This window comes from Gloeophyllum trabeum (assembly GCF_000344685.1).
Source record: "Gloeophyllum trabeum ATCC 11539 unplaced genomic scaffold GLOTRscaffold_00003, whole genome shotgun sequence".
Classification (NCBI taxonomy): Eukaryota; Fungi; Basidiomycota; class Agaricomycetes; order Gloeophyllales; family Gloeophyllaceae; genus Gloeophyllum; species Gloeophyllum trabeum.
Genome location: NW_006920412.1, coordinates 2,313,888 through 2,331,420, shown reverse-complemented (window position 1 = coordinate 2,331,420; position 17,533 = coordinate 2,313,888). Strand labels below are relative to the sequence as shown.

The window sequence follows — 17,533 nt, the reverse complement described above, 5'->3', positions numbered from 1 at the left end:
CGGATCACGATCTACGATGAGCCACTTGTGGCACAAACCTTAAGATACCATGAGAGTTCGATTCAGAGCTACAGAAAATATATACTTGAGATTTCGTGACAGTGATACATTCTTTTGTTCCTAACTGTAGGCTACTGTACACTAAGATATGCAGATGGATGACACGATATAGCACAGCGACAATAGAAAAGCCGAGGCAGGGGGAAGAGGGGAAACAAGGGGGATTGACAATGATCTTGACTGGGGAAGCATGCAAAGGGACCTAAAAACACACGTAGTTCGAAATACACCTTACACCTCTACTCCCGATTAAATGTCTTCATCCTTGTCTTCTATTTGCGACGGTTTGAGCATGCCAGGGATGCGCATTGCTGCCTCACGCTCCGCCTCCGCCTTCCTCTGAGCTTCGGCTTCCTTCTCTTCCAAGAAGAGGTCGGCGTTGTCGCCGGCGGAAAACTCTTTCAGTTGGATGAGGAAGTCCCGTAAAGAGAGCTTGAAGCGGTTGATGTCGTTGTGATATTCTCCCAAACCGATGACGAATTGTTCGACTTGTGCCCTATTGCAGCATGTTAGTGCCCGTCAGTCCAATGTGGCGTTCGGGATACTCACGTCGACACGTGAGGGAAAGCATTTCTCAGCAGATTTGCTGTGTATTCCCGCAAGTATATCGCATTCGTGATATTTGGGTTTGGCACCTGAGACGGGTCAAACAAAGGCGCCTGAATCTGATTCGTCTCCACAAGCTGGAATAATCGCGCCAGTAGCAAGCTCTGAAGCTTGAATCCACTCTTGTGGTCGGCATCCGTCAGCACAAAGAAGATATCCTGAACAATGCTGAGGAAGTATTGTTGGAAGAAAGCGTTTGCAACAGCCGGATCCGCGCTGGCGAAGTTGTTGATGACTTCCAAGCATACTGGTGTCGCCGACTATGTCAGCATAGACCAAGTGACGTATGTTGGTAGCACATACAGTTCAAACCGGTATCTGCGATATCCCGCATGGTGTGCTTGATGGCCCAGATAATACTGTCCATGAACAGCTTGAATTGATTTGGCGGGATGGTCAAAAGGGCTAGGTCCATTGCGTCAAACTCGTCCTACCCAGCATATTCCCAGACCACAGCTTACCTGGGAAACAGTTGAGGTTGATGGCTCTTAGGAGCTTGAAGAAGCCGACTCTGTGCTCGGGGAACTCCGCGAAGTCTTGGTTGATCATGTTCAGCGTCGGCTCGAAGACTGCATCCAGAATAGCAGGAACTTGAGGCGTGAGCAAGGGCTGTGGGAAATGATACACGATGTCAGTGATTGAGTTCTTTGCCTACGACGTGCGAACCTTACCCCAAGGCGACTAGTAATCGTGGCCATGACGTTCAACACTTCAGCGTCCCTCGCTGCGGGGACATTGCGATTATAATCGCCCAAGATTGCATCCAGCACCGGAGGTATGAAGTTGTTATTGACAGCTTCAAGATCTTCCGCTTTCTTGATATATGTCTCAAGTAGCTTCAGGATTTCCTTCTTCACGGTCCTGAGTTGTCGCACTTTCGGAGTCTTTGTAGCGATGACTCCTGATAAAACAACGTCATCAGTTTACGTGGTTCTACGAAGTTAAACAAGGTGGCACGCACCTTCCCGAGCGACAGTCTCACTGATAATGCTACTCACGGCCTTATAGAGACCGAGCATATCTAAGAAAATACGACCTATCTGAGGCAAATAGAAGCTTCCGATAGACGTGCATGCAGCTGTATTAGTCTTTAGAACATTGGCCAGAATCTTGATGTTGTCCATATTCCCGAGGACGTCGATATTTTGTGCAGCCTGGGCCATGAGAGAATCCCACTGCGCACCGAAGACGTCAGCCCGCGGCGCAGGGCAGGATAGTACAGAACTTACAGCGTTGTTTGGCAATTCCATCAACTTAGCGATAAGCTTCTCTTGCTGTGGCTTATTTGGCTGTGCCGAGATCATATAACCCACTGCCTCGTAGAAGGTATGGACCTAGAAAAAATTATAGACCGACACTGACTGAGCTTAGGGAACTGCCTACCTGCTGCGGCGAAAGGTCCACAGTAATCCGGTGCAGCAATCGTAGGATTTCATCGACGAAAGGCTCCTGTTCACCGGATTGCTGCATCACGAAATGCCTTCTACACTTCTGAGCGATTTTGATAAATGTGTCGCAAGCCATATCCTGCACGCCTATACACCAGCGATGCGATTAGTCTTATTAGCTGATCCAGGACAACAACAAGAGGCTGGCAAATATATTGTCCAGGGAAGTCATGAAAGGAGGGGGATAGGAAATCATAGCTCACCCTCGTGCGTCTCGTGCATAAACTCGAAAAGTTTGTTGACGACAGTCTTCAGGAACTTCCAATGTGCCTTGAGGAATCGAGGATACTGGCCAACGATGTACATGATGTCGGACGCGACTACTGCCTTGTTGTCTTTACCGCGCTTGATCTCGCACAAGCCTAGCAGGTCTTTTATAACAGTCACAAGGAATCGTTTCTCAGTCTCCTCGTCTGCAAAGAAGGTGAGTCATCTGGGCGTCCAACTATATAAACCTGAGAATGACGCACTCATTGCGCCAGAAATCGAACCGATGGCCCAGCACAAGGTATTGAGATTGTTCCACGACCATTCTGAACCGTCAACCTGCTTGGCGAGCTTCTCTGTCAAGATGGTCTCTGTATCCACCACATCCAAGTGAGTCAGATAAACCAGAAGTTCTCTCATCGACTTGTACAAGACGATTGTGTCGCTCTCCTTCATGAATTCACGAACGATCTCGCCTTCGTCGTTCTCGACAATAAGAACCTATGCAGCGTCCGCGGTCAGAAGTCGAAGGGTAACATGAGTATGAACAACTGCTCACCTCCTCCGGTTTCACCATCCTCTCTATGACAACTAACCTCAGATTGCTGAGAACATCCGAGTAGATATTCTTCCGTAACGCCATCCCATTCAACATACTCTGGGCGCTGGCCCCGCCACCCAGGCTCAGTCCCATCAGTAGCCCGCTGTCACCAATCGGTAGGCTTTGAATCTCCTCGTACAGCTCCGCGACTAGCTTCAGCCAATATTCTAAGCAGATCTTGAATATCTCGCGCTCATCCACCTGACTAATCTTGACCAGATACATATGTGCATTGAGCAGTACGTCGCGGTTCGCATCTGATTCAACAGCACGGAGATGGTTGGAAAGGAAGTTGCAAAGGAAAAGGGCAAGATTAAGCACGAGTTCCTGGCCGGAGTCTCCCGCATTGGCGTACGCTTGCGCAATATTCGTGGATGGGGGAATCATACGATTAACGGCAGTCATGACCATGGCGAATAGGATGGCAAATTTGGGGTCGTACTCGGGTCCGACGTTCAGACCCGCGATCTCCGCAAGGCATTTGAGAGTAACATTGCGGAATTCTGGCGTCTCAAGGAACTGTGCGAAGAAACTTCAATAGAAGGAAACAAGAAAAAAACAATGTACGCACCCGATTGAGCAGTAAGTCAATGATCGTCGTTTCGAAGATGTAACCGAGAGGTATCCAGTTGAGAAACCGCAGCAGGGTCTCTAAAGTCGCTTTGATTAGGGACGTCTTCTGTGCCTCCTCCAAGATTTCCTGGCAGAGTTTGAAGATTTCAGAGAACTCTCCGCACATCTGATTCTTCAGCATCTTGATTTTGTTCTGCGTCATGGCATCTGCAGAGTAGTCGAAAACCTCCTCCGAGAGGAGCTTCAGAATGATCATGTTGTTCTCGCAAAGCGACAGATTTGTCTTGGACGACTCCACTAATTCAGGTATGAATGTCGGCCAATTGTGTGGCCATTCTTGCTTCAAGATCTAGAACCTGGATCAGATTCGATGCCTTTGGGAGTTAGATGTTGTTACCTGGACAAGCGCAAGGTTCAACTTATTAATATACGTCTTCTCCCTCCGCATGGTTGCTTCATCGGATGCCACCTTCACCGTAATTCCGACCACGAAATTTCGGATACCTACGGACCGATTAGTTGTGACTAGAGCGGTATAGGAAACACTGACCCTGTCGCTGCCCTTCCGGAAGAGATTTCCACCGTGTATTAATCAGCTTCTCCAAAATCTGCAGGCCGATATACTGCGATACGAATAGTTAGTAACACCAGCGGTGGACAGGCAAAGAGCCACTGACTTTCGTTTGCGGGAATGATGAGCGCTCGAGGATATCGGGTACTCTTGTCCAAGCATCGGGATGTTCCTGGAACTGGGTGAGGACTTGTTGAGCCATTTGTTGCTGTATGACAGATATGATCCGGTTAGTCGAGAAGCACTTGTCTCAAAGTATTGTGCATACCTCCTGTCCCTGACCCGTGTAGAGGGCCATCGTCACCCTGTCCATGAGGTCCACATCGAACTCCCTCCCAAAATCGAGAAGGACCTGCGCATACGCAAAGCGGAGAAGAGGTCACGATCGATGCAGAACGGACAATACACATAACGTGCACTTACATCCATCGCTTAACACCCGTTATAGAACGCCGTCTCGTGTTGTGAGTCGATAGAGAGGATGTCGGAGGGAATGTTGCAGTTGCTTATAGAGTGAGGACTTGTGGCTGTTGGGCAGAGGGCGCGGCGTGACCTTGCTGTGCTGGCACGTGATCTCCTCTCACGCTCTGCCCATTTTGGTGGCGTAACTGAGCTTGCCATGGGATTCTCACAACGTCATGATGGGACTACTAATACTAACTATCGGCTTTGTTTCTTGCCAATTCCCATTAACATGTCTGGTATAGACACAGGCAGACCTCAAGATAGAGGCGTCTCAGAAATCCCCTCGAAACAAAGGGCCTGGCATGTAGTTAAGCGTGGCAAGCCCTCTGAGGCACTGGTATTAGCCTCGGATGTGCCAGTTCCTTCGAAGCTCGCTGAAGGCGAGGTCCTCGTAAAGGTTCGGGCAGCTGCTTTGAATCCTGTGTAAGTCCTCATTAAGTTTTTCGCGTTCGCCATTGAACGCGTCCTTCAGAGGTTTCAAGATCATGCAATTGGCCCCCGGCTTTATAGCGAGGAAGCCGTACGTACCAGAGCATGACCTAGCTGGAGTCGTAGTCGAGTCGAACGACCCTGCCTTCTCTAACGGGGATAACGTTTACGGCATCATACACGTTCGTAAGTCCTGCCCTCTATTACCAGCTGCGACCGAACACCCTTTACTCAGACGCACCGCAGAACTCAACCTAAAGACGCGCCTGGGTGCACTCTCTCAGTACACACGGGTCCCGGCCTGCAATCTGGTTCTAAAGCCGGAAAATCTATCGGCGGTGGATGTTGCAGGTATACCCTTAGCAGCTTTGACAGCTTATCAGGCTCTCTTCGACATCGCACATCTCGAGTCTGAACAGTGCCTTCTCGTAAACGGAGGCAGTTCTGCTGTCGGAGCCTTCGCTATTCAAATGGCGAAAGCCAAAGGGTGCAAAGTTACTGCTACCGCTAGCGCAAAGAACGAGGAATTCGTCAGGGGACTCGGTGCAGACGAGGTACGTGCTCGTCAGGTAGCAGGGAAACCCTGGTACCACATTCTGAGCCATTTTCGTACTGTTCATTGTTTACATATTGCTTGCATGGCGCTGACGCCTGCATTAGTTTCTTGACTACACTAAGGCACCTTTAGAATCGCAATTGTCCGAGAACCCTCCTTCGCCCAAATTTCATGTTATCTTCGATGCCGTAGGACTTCTGGAACCCTCCTTGTACACGAAGAGTCCAGCATATACCACTGCCGATGGCATCTACGTGTCCACCGGTCCACAGCCCAAGGCCCTCAATGCCAGGGAGATGAAGACCACAGCGAAGATGATGTGGGAGGTGTTCCTGCGGCCTCGGTGGTTGGGTGGGACGAAGCGCAAGTGGCGCGTGGTTAGCATGAATCCCAAGAAACAAGACCTGGACGCAATCGCTCAGATGGTTTCTGAAGGTTTGTTGCGGGTCTGGTGGCCAGGTCGTATACGCTCAGCTAAGCTACATCTGCAGGGAAGGTCAGACCCCTGATCGACTCTGTCTTCTCCTTCCAGGACGCTCTGAAGGCATACGAGAAGCTTAAGACTGGCAGGGCCAAGGGCAAGGTCGTGGTCGAGGTTGATGACAGTGTGGATGTGAACGGCTAAAATTGTACTCAAGCGGACTACTCATGCATGCCCAAGGATGTGATCTGGAGGCACGTATTCTTATTCACGCTGTGTATTAGTAGTTACTATTGTATAGGCCTCAAGTGAGCCAGCGGTTGTACTGTATGCTGTTGTTGACGATGAGCGATCAATGACAGGCCCCAGGCTTGACAGATATCATACATACACGATCTAGAGCTAGTAGTTGCACAAGTGATCAAGGTGCTATGGCTCTTCAGCCAGGGATATTTGATTCTACATAGTGGCCACCAATGAAAGTTCCAGGGGAAACACGGTCACCCCGCACGTGATCTGTGACTCCGCGCGTCAATTCCGACGCGACTCAATTTCGTACCTCGGAGTCAGGCCAGCGCCGGAAGCCTGAAGTTGTGCCTCCTTGTCATACATAACCCGCAGGATATACCATTATGTCGAGTATTGACCTGCGGGAAGCAATGTACGCTCTTACCTACTACGCTTGTGCATAATCTCCTGATCATCCGCCAGTCTCGAGATCAGGAAGATGGTTACCAATATGAATCCCGAAGAGGACTTCATGACTATCTATGCGGCAGAGCAAAGAATGGCGATGACGGAAGCCGCGAGGAAGAAAGAGTTGGATCAAGCACATTCCCATTTGAAGTGTTCGTGCGCGTCTCTAACGGCGTTCTTACTTGGGCCTCATCTTATCCTCACGCGCACAGCACTGGCCAAGCTTCTTGACGCAGCGCGCACATCTTCGACGCGTCCGAAGTCTAAACCCACACCTCAGCAGCACGCAGCCAATATCAGCCACTTGGAAGAAACGAAAGTATCCCTAGGGAAGGCTATTAATGACGCTGAGAGCTCACTTGCGTACAAGGAAGCTGAACTCGCAGAACTGAAGGAGGAGACCAAGATATTGGAGGAATCTGACCCTGCGACGGAGCATGAAAATGAACTTGACGGCACAGCGTAAGCGTTCCGTCTGAGTCCTCGGAGAGATTCATCCAACTTGATCATTCAGACTACGTTTGGCTATATTCAAAGGCATTGGCTTCGAGCCTATCGTGGACGATTATGGAAACGTTGTGAAAATGCTCATCCGTTAGTACTCGCGTGTGCATATTTCTTGGTCTCCGAGCTGACGTTTGAGCGTAGGATCGCGATCTGGCGACGTCCACTGTATACAATTTGACGGTACCAAGCCCGACCATGAATTCGCCGATATGTTGTGGGAGTTGGTGGTTTCATAGTCGCTGTATGCGGCATTCCCTTGCACTAGTCTCTCTGGAATGTATCAATATGCTAAGTTATCTGTAACTGGTACGATCCAATATGTAATGGAAATGGTGTATAATATAATACATCAGGATATCCGCACTAGCACCTCGAACACAAACTCGGACCCGTAGACAAGGCCGCGCAGATGTATGATATGTAACAACATTGTGAGGGTCAACAGTCTCATTGGAGGGGGAAAACAGACTAGAATGACAATAGCGATAAGTATCGTGTCCATTTAGTGGCATGATCAACTCACTGCAGCTTCCTGGGACTCCCCTTTCACAACCCACACTTTCCTCAATTTGCATTTTTCACTCACTTCGCGTACCTTCGTCTCAACAGCATTCTTTCTAACCTTCACACCTTGCTCTTGCAGACTCGAGTAGATTATCTCCACGAGAACAGTAAGATTGGATGTTGGCGAAGAACGGATCTTGGCCAGAAGAGCTGGTAATTGATCTTCTGGGAAGCAGGTTCTTGGTGCTGTTATTGACGCTCTCTTCGTAACATTACTTGGTCCTACGGCCGCCTTTGGCTGGGTTGAGCGAGGAGCTTCAGCCAGGGCGGCCTGCGTATGACTTGTACTGGGTACAGGAGGAACCAGGAAAACTCCGTCCGTAGCGGGAGCAGGAGCCTTCACAGCGGTAGGAGGTGCCGAGACGAAAGTGAAAGGATCTATCGGGTAGGGAGTGTCTGTAGGATATGGGTCAATGGGTACGGCTTGGAGAAATAGTAAACTCCCGTCCTACCATTGAAGAGACTAATCCTATACGGCTCGAAGGGCTCATAATCGCATTTGCCAATGACATGCTCCCAACAGGGCCCCTTGGTGAATGGCACCAATGGGACGACGACCTTGCGTCTCTTCTCCACCTTTGGCCGCGCTTCAGAGACGGCGGATTTTCTTTTCTTATCTTGTACTGGTAACGGAGGGAAGAAGCCCGGGGAACCTTCTCTATCTTCGATCGGTGTGCCCGGATCCCCCACTTCGTCGTCGTCCACTAGCCAACCGTCGAGATCAGAGTCCGCATCCTCGGTAGCAGCGTCTTCCTTTTCCTCGTCACTGCCCTCGTCCACTTCTTCACCCTCACCTTCTTCTTCCCATTCTTCACCGCTATCATAGTTGTAGTCATGGGTTATGGCGTCTCGAGCGAATGGGCACCTTGGCCCGATGATACGTGACGTTCGGGTGAAGGTGCCAAAGTAGCCTGGACGGGCATTGTCAGCGAAGCACAGGACTCTGGCAGGTATTTTAGACCGAGAGCGAAGCAGATCCAAAAGCTCGCGAACGCGAGACTCATCGCCGGCGACTTCAGCTTCGCTCAGCTGCGACATAATATCGCGGACCGAATACTGAGAATGCGTCTTCAGATGAGCGGTAGTCCAACGAGGTCGCTGAAGTAGGGCTGGGTTGGCTGAGGGGGGTAGTTGTGCCAGAAGTGAAGATAAACGTTCTAGATGGGCTTCAATACAGTGCCACCTGGGAGAACCGCATCCCATACTAACCTCGACTGCTCTGAGAACTCAATTCCTTGTCGGTAGGTTGAACGTCATGCATGGCCACATCTTGGTCCGGATCGCCTTCGTCGCCGTCGATAATGATGACCTCGCCTGAAAGCCTTCCATTCCGTACAAGTCGCCCGTTCTTCGCTTGCTTAAACCAATTGTCGGGTGCAAGCTCTGCTCCCTTTTTCAAAGCGAACGGCCGGAAGAGGCGCTCGAAATCGGATTGACTTGCTGAAGCACTCGACTCTGCCTTGTTGTCCTTCGCTTCCTTTCGTGGTGAGACGTGACTGTTCAACGAAGGGGTCTTGCCCTTGGTGAAGAAGCTGACAAACGCGGATTTGGATTTCGCCTCGGCCTCTTTCTCCTTCCTTTCCTTCTCGGCTTTGGCAGCTTTTTTCTCTAGCTTTTCTTTCTCCTGCAGGAGTCAGGTGAATGGCTGGGTTGCGGTGAATATGTGCAGCTACATACCGCCGCAGCCGTCTCAGGGGAGAGGTCCTTCTTCGCACGCCCGACGCACTTCGTCGGTGTAGCTGAGCTCTCGGGTGTTTGCTCGTCCTGGGCAAACATCAGGTTATGAACTACATAGGACCTCGTTGAACAGCGCTCACTCGTTGCGCACTTTGAACGACAGGAACACTATCCGGGACCTCTTGCCCTTGTGGTCGCGTAGCATTATCCTTCGTAGGTTCCTTCTCCTTGTGTTTCGGCGGCCTACCCGGTCCCCTTATACTCAGCAGAGCCTCCCTCTCTTTATCTGGTAAAGAGTCGAAGAGTGAAGCTAATCTCGCCTTCGCCTGTAAGTGGCAGGCATGTAAGTATTCGAGCTAGTAATACGGATATATCAATCTTCGGTGGCAAGCAATACTCACATCGAGTCTTTCTTGATACCTCGTCTCTGCTCTCTCCCTTGCAGATTTCGGTAACCAGTCCCAGAACTGCCTGTCAAGCTCCCATCGCCACACGCACAACGAAGCAGGAACTTTGACGCCGTCTGCAGAGCTGTCCAAGCCATAATTCTTCCTTTCTGCAATAGACTTGATTTCTTTCTCTAAAACAGCCAATGGGAGTACGGCATCGGGCGGACTTCTGTTGATGTCGTCGTCTTCTGCGAGCAGCTGTCGCTGCACGTGCTTGCACAGCGCTGGGAGCGTCTTGTCGCTACAGGACATAGCTGAAGCGATAGCAACACTCGTGAATACCGGAGATAAAGGACGAACCTTTCGTGGATCAGCTTTCCTAACAAGGGCTTATGCTCAGTCGGCATCGAGTCGAGAGGAGGCTCCTGGTCCTGGATGCGTCGTTGCAGCATATTCCGGAAGCTCACAATTTCTGAAGAGGGGTGCCACAGGAGCAGAGTATGCGTAAGCAGATAGAGAGACTCGTTGATGAGCCTCACCTTGCATGGTCTCCGACAACTTCTCTAATGATACGCATTTCTGCTTGAAAAAGATCTTGCCATTCTTGAGCTCAGCCAGAGGCGGCGACGCTGTCGCCTTCGCACTGGTGTTGACGTCCGCGTCTGTCATGACTTTATTCGCGACTTCCATAAATATGGGGTGGTGGAGACGGAGAGAGCGGACGTGTCCTGGCGTCAGCGGTCTGCGAAATGTGCGAAGACGCGTCCGTGATGTGACTACCTGTGACTGGACGCGCTTCATAGACGCACGCCGCGCTGCATCGCGACTTGCTCACATCCTTCGGCACACCGACCGAACTCATGGATAAATTCTTTCAGCCTCAAGCACCCAGGCAAAGCAAAGCGCAGAAGCAAGCGGCTGATTCACAGCTTCAACCCTGGGTCGAGAAATAGTGAGTATCGTGGTATATTTTGTTCACGGCATCTGGAAACTAGGCCTCCAGCCGGCCGAAAACGATCGACGATGTTACATCGCAAGAACATACTGTAGCGGTCTTACAGAAATCCCTACTGTCTACAAATGCATGTTCCTGTCTCTATTACGGAATTAGCAAAAGCTAACTTGAACCTTGCACCGATACTAGTTGCCACACATGCTCTTCTATGGGCCTCCGGGGAACGGCAAAACTTCTACTATCCTCGCTCTTGCGAGGCAACTGTTTGGGTAAGTCTTTAAGTTAATAACATAACCTATCTGATCGCCGAGGAAGGCCCGACAACTTCCGAACGCGCGTCCTAGAACTGAATGCGTCTGATGAACGAGGAATATCCATTGTAAGGGAGAAGATCAAAGACTTCGCTCGCCAAACTCCCCGTGCACAAGCTGTCTCCTCGGATGGCAAGACTTATCCCTGCCCCCCATACAAGATCATTATTCTGGACGAGGCGGACTCAATGACCCAAGATGCCCAGGCTGCCCTTCGACGCATAATGGAGACTTATGCACGAATAACCCGTTTCTGCCTGGTTTGCAATTATGTGACCCGAATCATCGAGCCATTAGCCTCCCGCTGCTCGAAATTCCGCTTCAAACCCCTTGACCCCGGTTCGACATCCAGCCGACTATCCCATATTGCGACTTGCGAGCACGTCGATGCGTCGCCCGATGTCATATCCGCTCTCATCAACACCTCCCAAGGTGACTTACGTCGGTCAATAACATATCTTCAGTCAGCGTCCCGTTTATCATCTTCAACGGTTCCGCCGACACCTATCACTGCCCGCGACATACAGGAGATCGCTGGGGTAGTGCCAGACGTAGTGATTAATGACTTTGTAGCGACACTAGGCGTTGAGGGCACGAACGACATGGACATTGATCCTTCACCTGGCTCAGGTAGCAAGTCCAACTTTGATGCCATACGGAAGAAAGTGAAAGAAGTAGTCCGAGAAGGATATTCTGCCTCACAGTTGCTCTCACAGGTAAGTGCAGACGGGCAGTAGATGCAGGAGGACTAATGATTCGCATTTAGTTACACGACCTCGTCATTTTACACCCAACTATAACTGCCCGGCAGAAAGCTCGATGTGCTCTCGTCTTTGCCGAAGCTGACAAGGCGTTATGCGACGGCGCAGATGAGGAGTTGTGGATTTTGGAGGTAGCCCTACGCATCCACAAAGCCCTTTCATGACCCACCCTCCGCGCGCGTCTCGTACTTACATTATGATTGCCAATGATGTCGATTAGTGTGCCCGCGGTTGCGATGCAGTGCAGCCAAAGGAAATAAAATTCTGACGGTACACCGAGGTTGGTCATGACGATATTACAGGGCGCATCTCAAACAAAGCGGGTGATGCTTCATTTTAACAGCAAAAGCACATGAATGGATACAAGGAAAGTATAGTGACAGCGATACCCCAGCTTCCACCGGAAAGATCACCGGATACCAGCGGTAGCCTTCTGTAATGCGCGCTTGATGCCCAGCTGCGCCTTCCTCAACTCGTCCGCAGTCGAGTCCTCGATCTCAAGCTTCTCGAGGGCCTTGGCCAGCTCAGACTCGACCTGGGCCTTAGCACCCCGCTTCAGCTTCATGCCGATCTCAGGAGAGGTGATCGTGTTCTCCACTTGGTGGATGTAGGCTTCAAGGTCGGACTTCGCCTCATGCCGGGCAGAGAAGTCTTTGTCTGCCTGCTTGAACTGCTCAGCATCTTTGATCATCTGCTCGATCTCTACTGATGACAGACGGCCAACGGAGTTGGAGATGGCTGATAACAGGAAGGTAAGTACTCTATCGCAAGTGGCCTGAAAGGAAGGACTTACTGATCGAAGCCTTGCGGCCGGATGTGCGGTCCATGGCAGAAACCTTCAGGAGACCGTTGGCGTCGACCTCGAAAGTCGTGACAAGCTCGGCCTGCCCACGGGGCATCGGAGGAATGCCAGTGAGCTCGAATTCACCGAGCAGACGGTTATCACGGCACTGCATCCGTTCACCCTCGTAACTGAGAGAAATTAAGTTGAATAATACCACCATTAAGAAGGACACACATACACAGGGAAAGTCACGGTAGTCTGGTTATCCTCGACAGTTGTGAAGGTTCTCGACTTGTTCGTCGGGATTGGAGTGTTACGGGGCACAACCACACCGAAGACATCGCCCTGCATGGCAACGCCGAGCGACAGAGGGGCGACATCTAGGAGCAAGAGGTCAGCAGTCTTGTCTGACGTCTGGCCTGTTAGCACGGCAGCCTGGACAGCAGCGCCATAGGCAACAGCCTCATCGGGGTTGATGGACTTGTTGAGTTGGCGGCCGCCGAAGTATTCCGAAACCATAGACTGGATCTTCGGGATACGCGTAGAACCACCAACAAGGACGATGTCATCGACCTTCTCCCGCGGAATCTTGGCATCCTTGAGGACACGCTCGACTGGCTCCAAAGTCTGCTTGAACATTGCTGCGTTGATCTCCTCGAAACGAGCACGGGTGATGTTCGCAGAGAAATCTTCGCCCTAGGATAAAGAGTCAGCCTCAGATCGTGAACACATAAGTTTGTCACGAACCTGATAAAGAGAGTCAACTTCGACAGTAGTCTGGGTGACGCTAGATAAAGTGCGCTTGGCACGCTCGCATGCGCTCTTCAGCCGCCTCAGAGCACGAGGATCCTCCGAAATGTCGAAGTTAGTTTTCCGTTGGAATTCCTTCTTGAAGTGCTCCAGAAGCGCGTTATCGAAGTCCTCACCACCCAAGTGAGTGTCACCGGCAGTAGCCTTGACGGCGAACACCCCACCGGAGATGTTGAGTAGCGAGACATCGAAGGTTCCACCACCCAGATCGAAGATCAGGACATTCCTCTCCTTCTTGTCCTTCTGGTCCAAACCGTACGCGATGGCGGCGGCGGTGGGCTCATTGATGATACGAAGGACGTCGAGACCGGCAATAGCGCCCGCATCCTTGGTAGCTAACCGCTGAGAATCGTTGAAATAGGCGGGAACACTGGGCAGAAACATATGAGATGCGCAGCACAGGGCCGGGAGAGATGTTATACTCACGTAACGACAGCCTTCTTCACGGTCTTGCCAAGCTTAGCCTCCGAAATCTCCTTCATTTTCGTCAGTACCATGGCGGAGATCTCCTGAGGGGTGAAGGTCTTCTCCTCATTGAGGTATTGGACTTTGATCAAGGGCGATCCGTCCTTTTCGACGACCTCGAAAGGCCAGTGCGTCATATCCTTCTTCACGTCAGGATCACTGCAACCGTGATCAATGGGCGTAGAGACCGGTATATTCACGCTCCCACTTACTCGTATCTCCGACCGATGAGACGCTTGGCATCGAAGACGGTGTTGCGGGGGTTCATGGCGGCCTGGTTCTTTGCGGCATCACCAATCAGACGTTCCTCGCTGGAGAAAGCGACATATGAAGGTGTTGTGCGGTTACCCTCTGCAAAAAGAACATGATCAGTCAGGAAAGAAACCAATAAAAACTGGGAACTACTCACGGTCGTTGGCAATGATTTCGACACGGTCGTTTTGCCAGACACCGACACATCTTCGTCCGGAGCTCAGCACAGAATCCAGACCAATTGCGGGCAAAAACTCACGAGTAAGTCGTGCCGAGGTCGATGCCAACAGCGCCTTCATAGACGTCCTCCATTTTTATGTACGGGAAGGTAAAGTAGGAAGAGAGGGAAACGGAAAAGCAAGCCGGAGATGGTGGGGTGAAGAGGACGGCGTCTGCGAAGACCAGAAAAATTCGATTGATAGCTGATGTAAGCACCTGCACGCGTCCATTTTTGGCACAGCCACTCCTTGCCCGCTCTATGGCAAGTCCATCATCCATCGCAAGGCCGTGGCTGGCCGCCGCCAGGTCCTCGAAATATGTGAAGCCGCGGATATCGTCAAGGATATTTGCACGCTCGGTCAGTGCCCAAGATGCCCTCAATACCAAGGAGGTTCCGCTGGAAACTCCGGAAGACTGGGTGAAGTTCCAGGCGCAGAGAGTAGCCCGTACAGCACTCTGTACGCTATGTAACCTCTTGCGCGAGTAACTGTAAAGCTGACTGGCCTTGTATTAGACGAAGAAATGTCTCAGTATGGCTCGACACAGACTAGAGATAACACGTTCCAACCTCATCACTCCCTGCACCGACCAGTCGCGCCGTCCCAGCTCACACTTTCAGCCCTCGTCGCTTCTGGCGCTCACTTCGGGCACTCTAAGACCCTGATGAACCCCAACTTCATCCCGTATGCCTATGGAGTACGAGCAGGTATTACCATCATCGATCTCGACCAGACTCTACCCCTTCTACGGCGCGCAGCGAACCTCGTCCGGTCGATAACAGTAGGGGACGGCACTGTCGTGTTCGTTGGTACGCGTCCAGACTTGCGCGCTGCAGTCCGGAAAGCGGCTGAGAGGTTGGAAGACCAAGGCTATTACGTCGGGGAGAAATGGCTGCCAGGGACACTGACGAACAAGGTGCACATGTTCGGCTCTAACGTGCTGCGGGATCGAGTGACGCCCGACCTGGTGGTCTTCCTGAACCCGATCGCAAATATGCACGCTATCCGAGAATGTGCTATCGAACATGTCCCAACAATTGGGATCGTCGACTCTAATGTCGACCCTCGAATCGTTATGTACCCGATCCCGGCTAACGACGAGAGCACACGGACGGCGGAGTTGATTGTGGGGGTTCTCAGCGTTGCTGGCAGGGAGGGAGTTCTCCTTAACAAGGAGGAGAGGGAGAAGAAACGTTTCCAAAATTCCCAGAGATCACCACGGTTCTGAACAGGTTGCTTTTACTATCTGCTATAGCGTACATAATGACTACAACTTCCTGTCATGACGTTTGACTGCTCTGCGCAAGCTGAATATCATGCCAGTACTCTGCAAGAATAGCTCCTGTCAGTGATTATCGGGCAGCGAGTCGCTGTTGGACGCACTTTCGGCTTCCTCCAAGGCTCTCACGTTACCCTTCAGTTTATTGATGGTCTCCGTGTATTCATCCTCTTCGATGCTATCGAATACGATGCCCCCTCCGGCTTGGAGGTATGCGACGCCGTCCTTGAAGAGCATGGTCCGAATTGCGATACAAGTGTCCATTTCGTCCTCCGCAAAGTCAAAGTGTCCGACTGCACCAGCGTAGACACCGCGGCGTTCTTGTTCCTGCGCATAGATGAGCTCAATGGCTTTGATCTTCGGTGCGCCAGAAACTGTCCCTGCGGGAAATATTGACCGGAAAGCGTCGAACCTGTATTTTTTTGTATCAGTGAGCGGCCTCCGCAAGCACGGAGCATAGTGCATACCGCGTCAAGCCCTCGCGGAGCATTCCAGAGACTTGAGACGTCAAGTGGATGACATGGCTGAACTTCTCCAGTCGCATCAAATGGTCGACCTTCACCGTCTTCGGATCGCAGACGCGATTTACATCGTTTCGGGCCAAATCGACAAGCATTATGTGTTCCGCCCTGTCCTTCTCCGAAGCGAGGAGCTCAGCCCCTAACTTCTCGTCCTCTGTTGAATAACGACACGTCCGTAGATGTTACGTGGGTTTCAAAACGCAATGGTAAGTGCAATGATTCTCACCTTCAGCAGTCTTACCCCGCTTGCTGGTACCCGCAATCGCATGATTGTATACCTTGTTCTTCTCCACCTTGCATAGCGTCTCAGGACTAGCTCCAACAATTTGCAGATCCCCACAGTCCAAGTAAAACATATAAGGACTCGGATTGACCTGCCGTAGCTTCCGGTACGCATTGAAGGGATGTAACGCCGTCGGGCGCGCGAGCCGCTGGGAAGGGACTGCTTGGATGATATCTCCTGCCACAATATGCTTCTTCAAGTTGGTGACAAAACGTTCATACCCCTCCTTCCCGACGTTCGAGACACCTTCTCCACCGAGGGTAATTGGTCCCTGAGGGACTTCGGGTGTCCCCTGGGTGAGCACCGTTTTGGCCAGCCTCCGTATCTTCGCAACTGCAGTCTGATACGTAAAGGCCAGGTTCATCGCCCCTGCGTCACCCGGACTAAAAACGTGGGCGACTACTTTGAGGTTTTGGAATAGATGGTCATAAATTAGTAGGGTGTCGACCAGCATGAACACCGTCTCGGGGATATTCAATGGATCGGTCAACACTCGCGCGGTTTTGGGTTCAAAGTGTTGTATGCAGTCGTACGCAATGTAGCCGATTGCTCCCCCAGTGAACGATGGGACTTCCGGGAGTTTGACATACTTGTAGCTCTGGAGTTCCTTTTGCAATGCGACCATAGAGTCCCCCTTGATATCCTCGTTGGGTCCAGTCTTGATTACCTTGAGTGGGTCTGCATTCAAGCAACTTTAGAGCATCAGATTATGAATATGATCATACGCACTCACCTGCACCAATGAAACTATAGCGTGCAATGTTCTCGCCTGCGATCACGGACTCTAGCAGAAAACTGTATTTCGAGTCTTTCGCTATACGCAGATATGCGATGCATGGCGTCAGAAGGTCGGCAGGTAGTTCGACGTAGACGGGTACACAGTTCCCCTGCTTCTCCTTGATAATGAGTCTTTCCACTGTTTCCAGAGAAGGGTACGCCGGCAATTTCTATAGACATAGTCAGCAACGTCCCAAGCCAGTGCTGCAAAAACTCACTGAAGTATCCATGACAGAGATACCTTAGCCCTGGCCTACACGCCGCCTTTTAAGCCTGACCCTGTGCAGCAAACGGTAGATGTGATGCATCTTTGGGATGCGACAGATGCACTTTGCCGCGACCGGTCG

The 17,533-nt window shown here is 51.3% G+C and overlaps 8 protein-coding genes across 8 annotated transcripts; 4 read left to right on the top strand and 4 right to left on the bottom strand.

Annotated features, from left to right (window-relative positions):
• Positions 1-70: 70 nt before the first annotated feature.
• Positions 71-4,535, bottom strand: GLOTRDRAFT_72853 (uncharacterized protein). Its single transcript, XM_007865426.1, has 17 exons — positions 4,490-4,535; positions 4,335-4,418; positions 4,173-4,274; positions 4,046-4,118; positions 3,893-3,999; positions 3,494-3,844; positions 2,881-3,441; positions 2,585-2,822; positions 2,318-2,527; positions 2,050-2,201; positions 1,896-2,000; positions 1,628-1,841; positions 1,338-1,567; positions 1,128-1,275; positions 970-1,071; positions 610-913; positions 71-556 (listed from the first exon to the last, which is right to left on the bottom strand). Exons 1-17 carry the CDS (start codon positions 4,493-4,495, stop codon positions 310-312), a joined length of 3,234 nt encoding a protein of 1,077 aa, XP_007863617.1. The 5' UTR covers positions 4,496-4,535; the 3' UTR covers positions 71-309.
• Positions 4,536-4,760: 225 nt separating this feature from the next.
• On the top strand, positions 4,761-6,317 carry GLOTRDRAFT_72851 (NAD P-binding protein; the record flags this gene model as incomplete). The annotated part of the gene is made up of 5 exons (XM_007865425.1): positions 4,761-4,954; positions 5,004-5,146; positions 5,207-5,514; positions 5,621-5,951; positions 6,008-6,317. The coding sequence occupies 5 exons, from the start codon at positions 4,761-4,763 to the stop codon at positions 6,139-6,141; spliced, it is 1,110 nt and encodes a 369-aa protein (XP_007863616.1). The 3' UTR covers positions 6,142-6,317.
• A 347-nt stretch (positions 6,318-6,664) lies between these two features.
• On the top strand, positions 6,665-7,376 carry GLOTRDRAFT_104340 (uncharacterized protein; the record flags this gene model as incomplete). The annotated part of the gene is made up of 4 exons (XM_007865424.1): positions 6,665-6,785; positions 6,846-7,095; positions 7,148-7,227; positions 7,282-7,376. 4 exons carry the CDS (start codon positions 6,665-6,667, stop codon positions 7,374-7,376), a joined length of 546 nt encoding a protein of 181 aa, XP_007863615.1.
• Positions 7,377-7,654: 278 nt separating this feature from the next.
• On the bottom strand, positions 7,655-10,439 carry GLOTRDRAFT_104339 (uncharacterized protein; the record flags this gene model as incomplete). Its single annotated transcript, XM_007865644.1, has 8 exons — positions 7,655-8,100; positions 8,157-8,861; positions 8,914-9,328; positions 9,382-9,468; positions 9,522-9,707; positions 9,783-10,071; positions 10,131-10,242; positions 10,310-10,439. 8 exons carry the CDS (start codon positions 10,437-10,439, stop codon positions 7,655-7,657), a joined length of 2,370 nt encoding a protein of 789 aa, XP_007863835.1.
• A 136-nt stretch (positions 10,440-10,575) lies between these two features.
• GLOTRDRAFT_114864 (P-loop containing nucleoside triphosphate hydrolase protein) lies at positions 10,576-11,961 on the top strand (the record flags this gene model as incomplete). Its single annotated transcript, XM_007865423.1, has 5 exons — positions 10,576-10,722; positions 10,774-10,852; positions 10,915-10,994; positions 11,041-11,752; positions 11,803-11,961. Exons 1-5 carry the CDS (start codon positions 10,631-10,633, stop codon positions 11,959-11,961), a joined length of 1,122 nt encoding a protein of 373 aa, XP_007863614.1. The 5' UTR covers positions 10,576-10,630.
• A 77-nt stretch (positions 11,962-12,038) lies between these two features.
• Positions 12,039-14,485, bottom strand: GLOTRDRAFT_72847 (heat shock protein 70). Its single transcript, XM_007865422.1, has 8 exons — positions 14,368-14,485; positions 14,266-14,315; positions 14,069-14,207; positions 13,818-14,015; positions 13,329-13,761; positions 12,820-13,277; positions 12,591-12,769; positions 12,039-12,535 (listed from the first exon to the last, which is right to left on the bottom strand). Exons 1-8 carry the CDS (start codon positions 14,418-14,420, stop codon positions 12,207-12,209), a joined length of 1,839 nt encoding a protein of 612 aa, XP_007863613.1. The 5' UTR covers positions 14,421-14,485; the 3' UTR covers positions 12,039-12,206.
• A 101-nt stretch (positions 14,486-14,586) lies between these two features.
• GLOTRDRAFT_36418 (ribosomal protein S2) lies at positions 14,587-15,554 on the top strand (the record flags this gene model as incomplete). Its single annotated transcript, XM_007864711.1, has 2 exons — positions 14,587-14,785; positions 14,842-15,554. The coding sequence occupies 2 exons, from the start codon at positions 14,587-14,589 to the stop codon at positions 15,552-15,554; spliced, it is 912 nt and encodes a 303-aa protein (XP_007862902.1).
• Positions 15,555-15,606: 52 nt separating this feature from the next.
• Positions 15,607-17,416, bottom strand: GLOTRDRAFT_126926 (uncharacterized protein; the record flags this gene model as incomplete). The annotated part of the gene is made up of 6 exons (XM_007865640.1): positions 15,607-15,653; positions 15,710-16,017; positions 16,073-16,280; positions 16,353-17,087; positions 17,143-17,356; positions 17,405-17,416. 6 exons carry the CDS (start codon positions 17,414-17,416, stop codon positions 15,607-15,609), a joined length of 1,524 nt encoding a protein of 507 aa, XP_007863831.1.
• Positions 17,417-17,533: the final 117 nt, after the last annotated feature.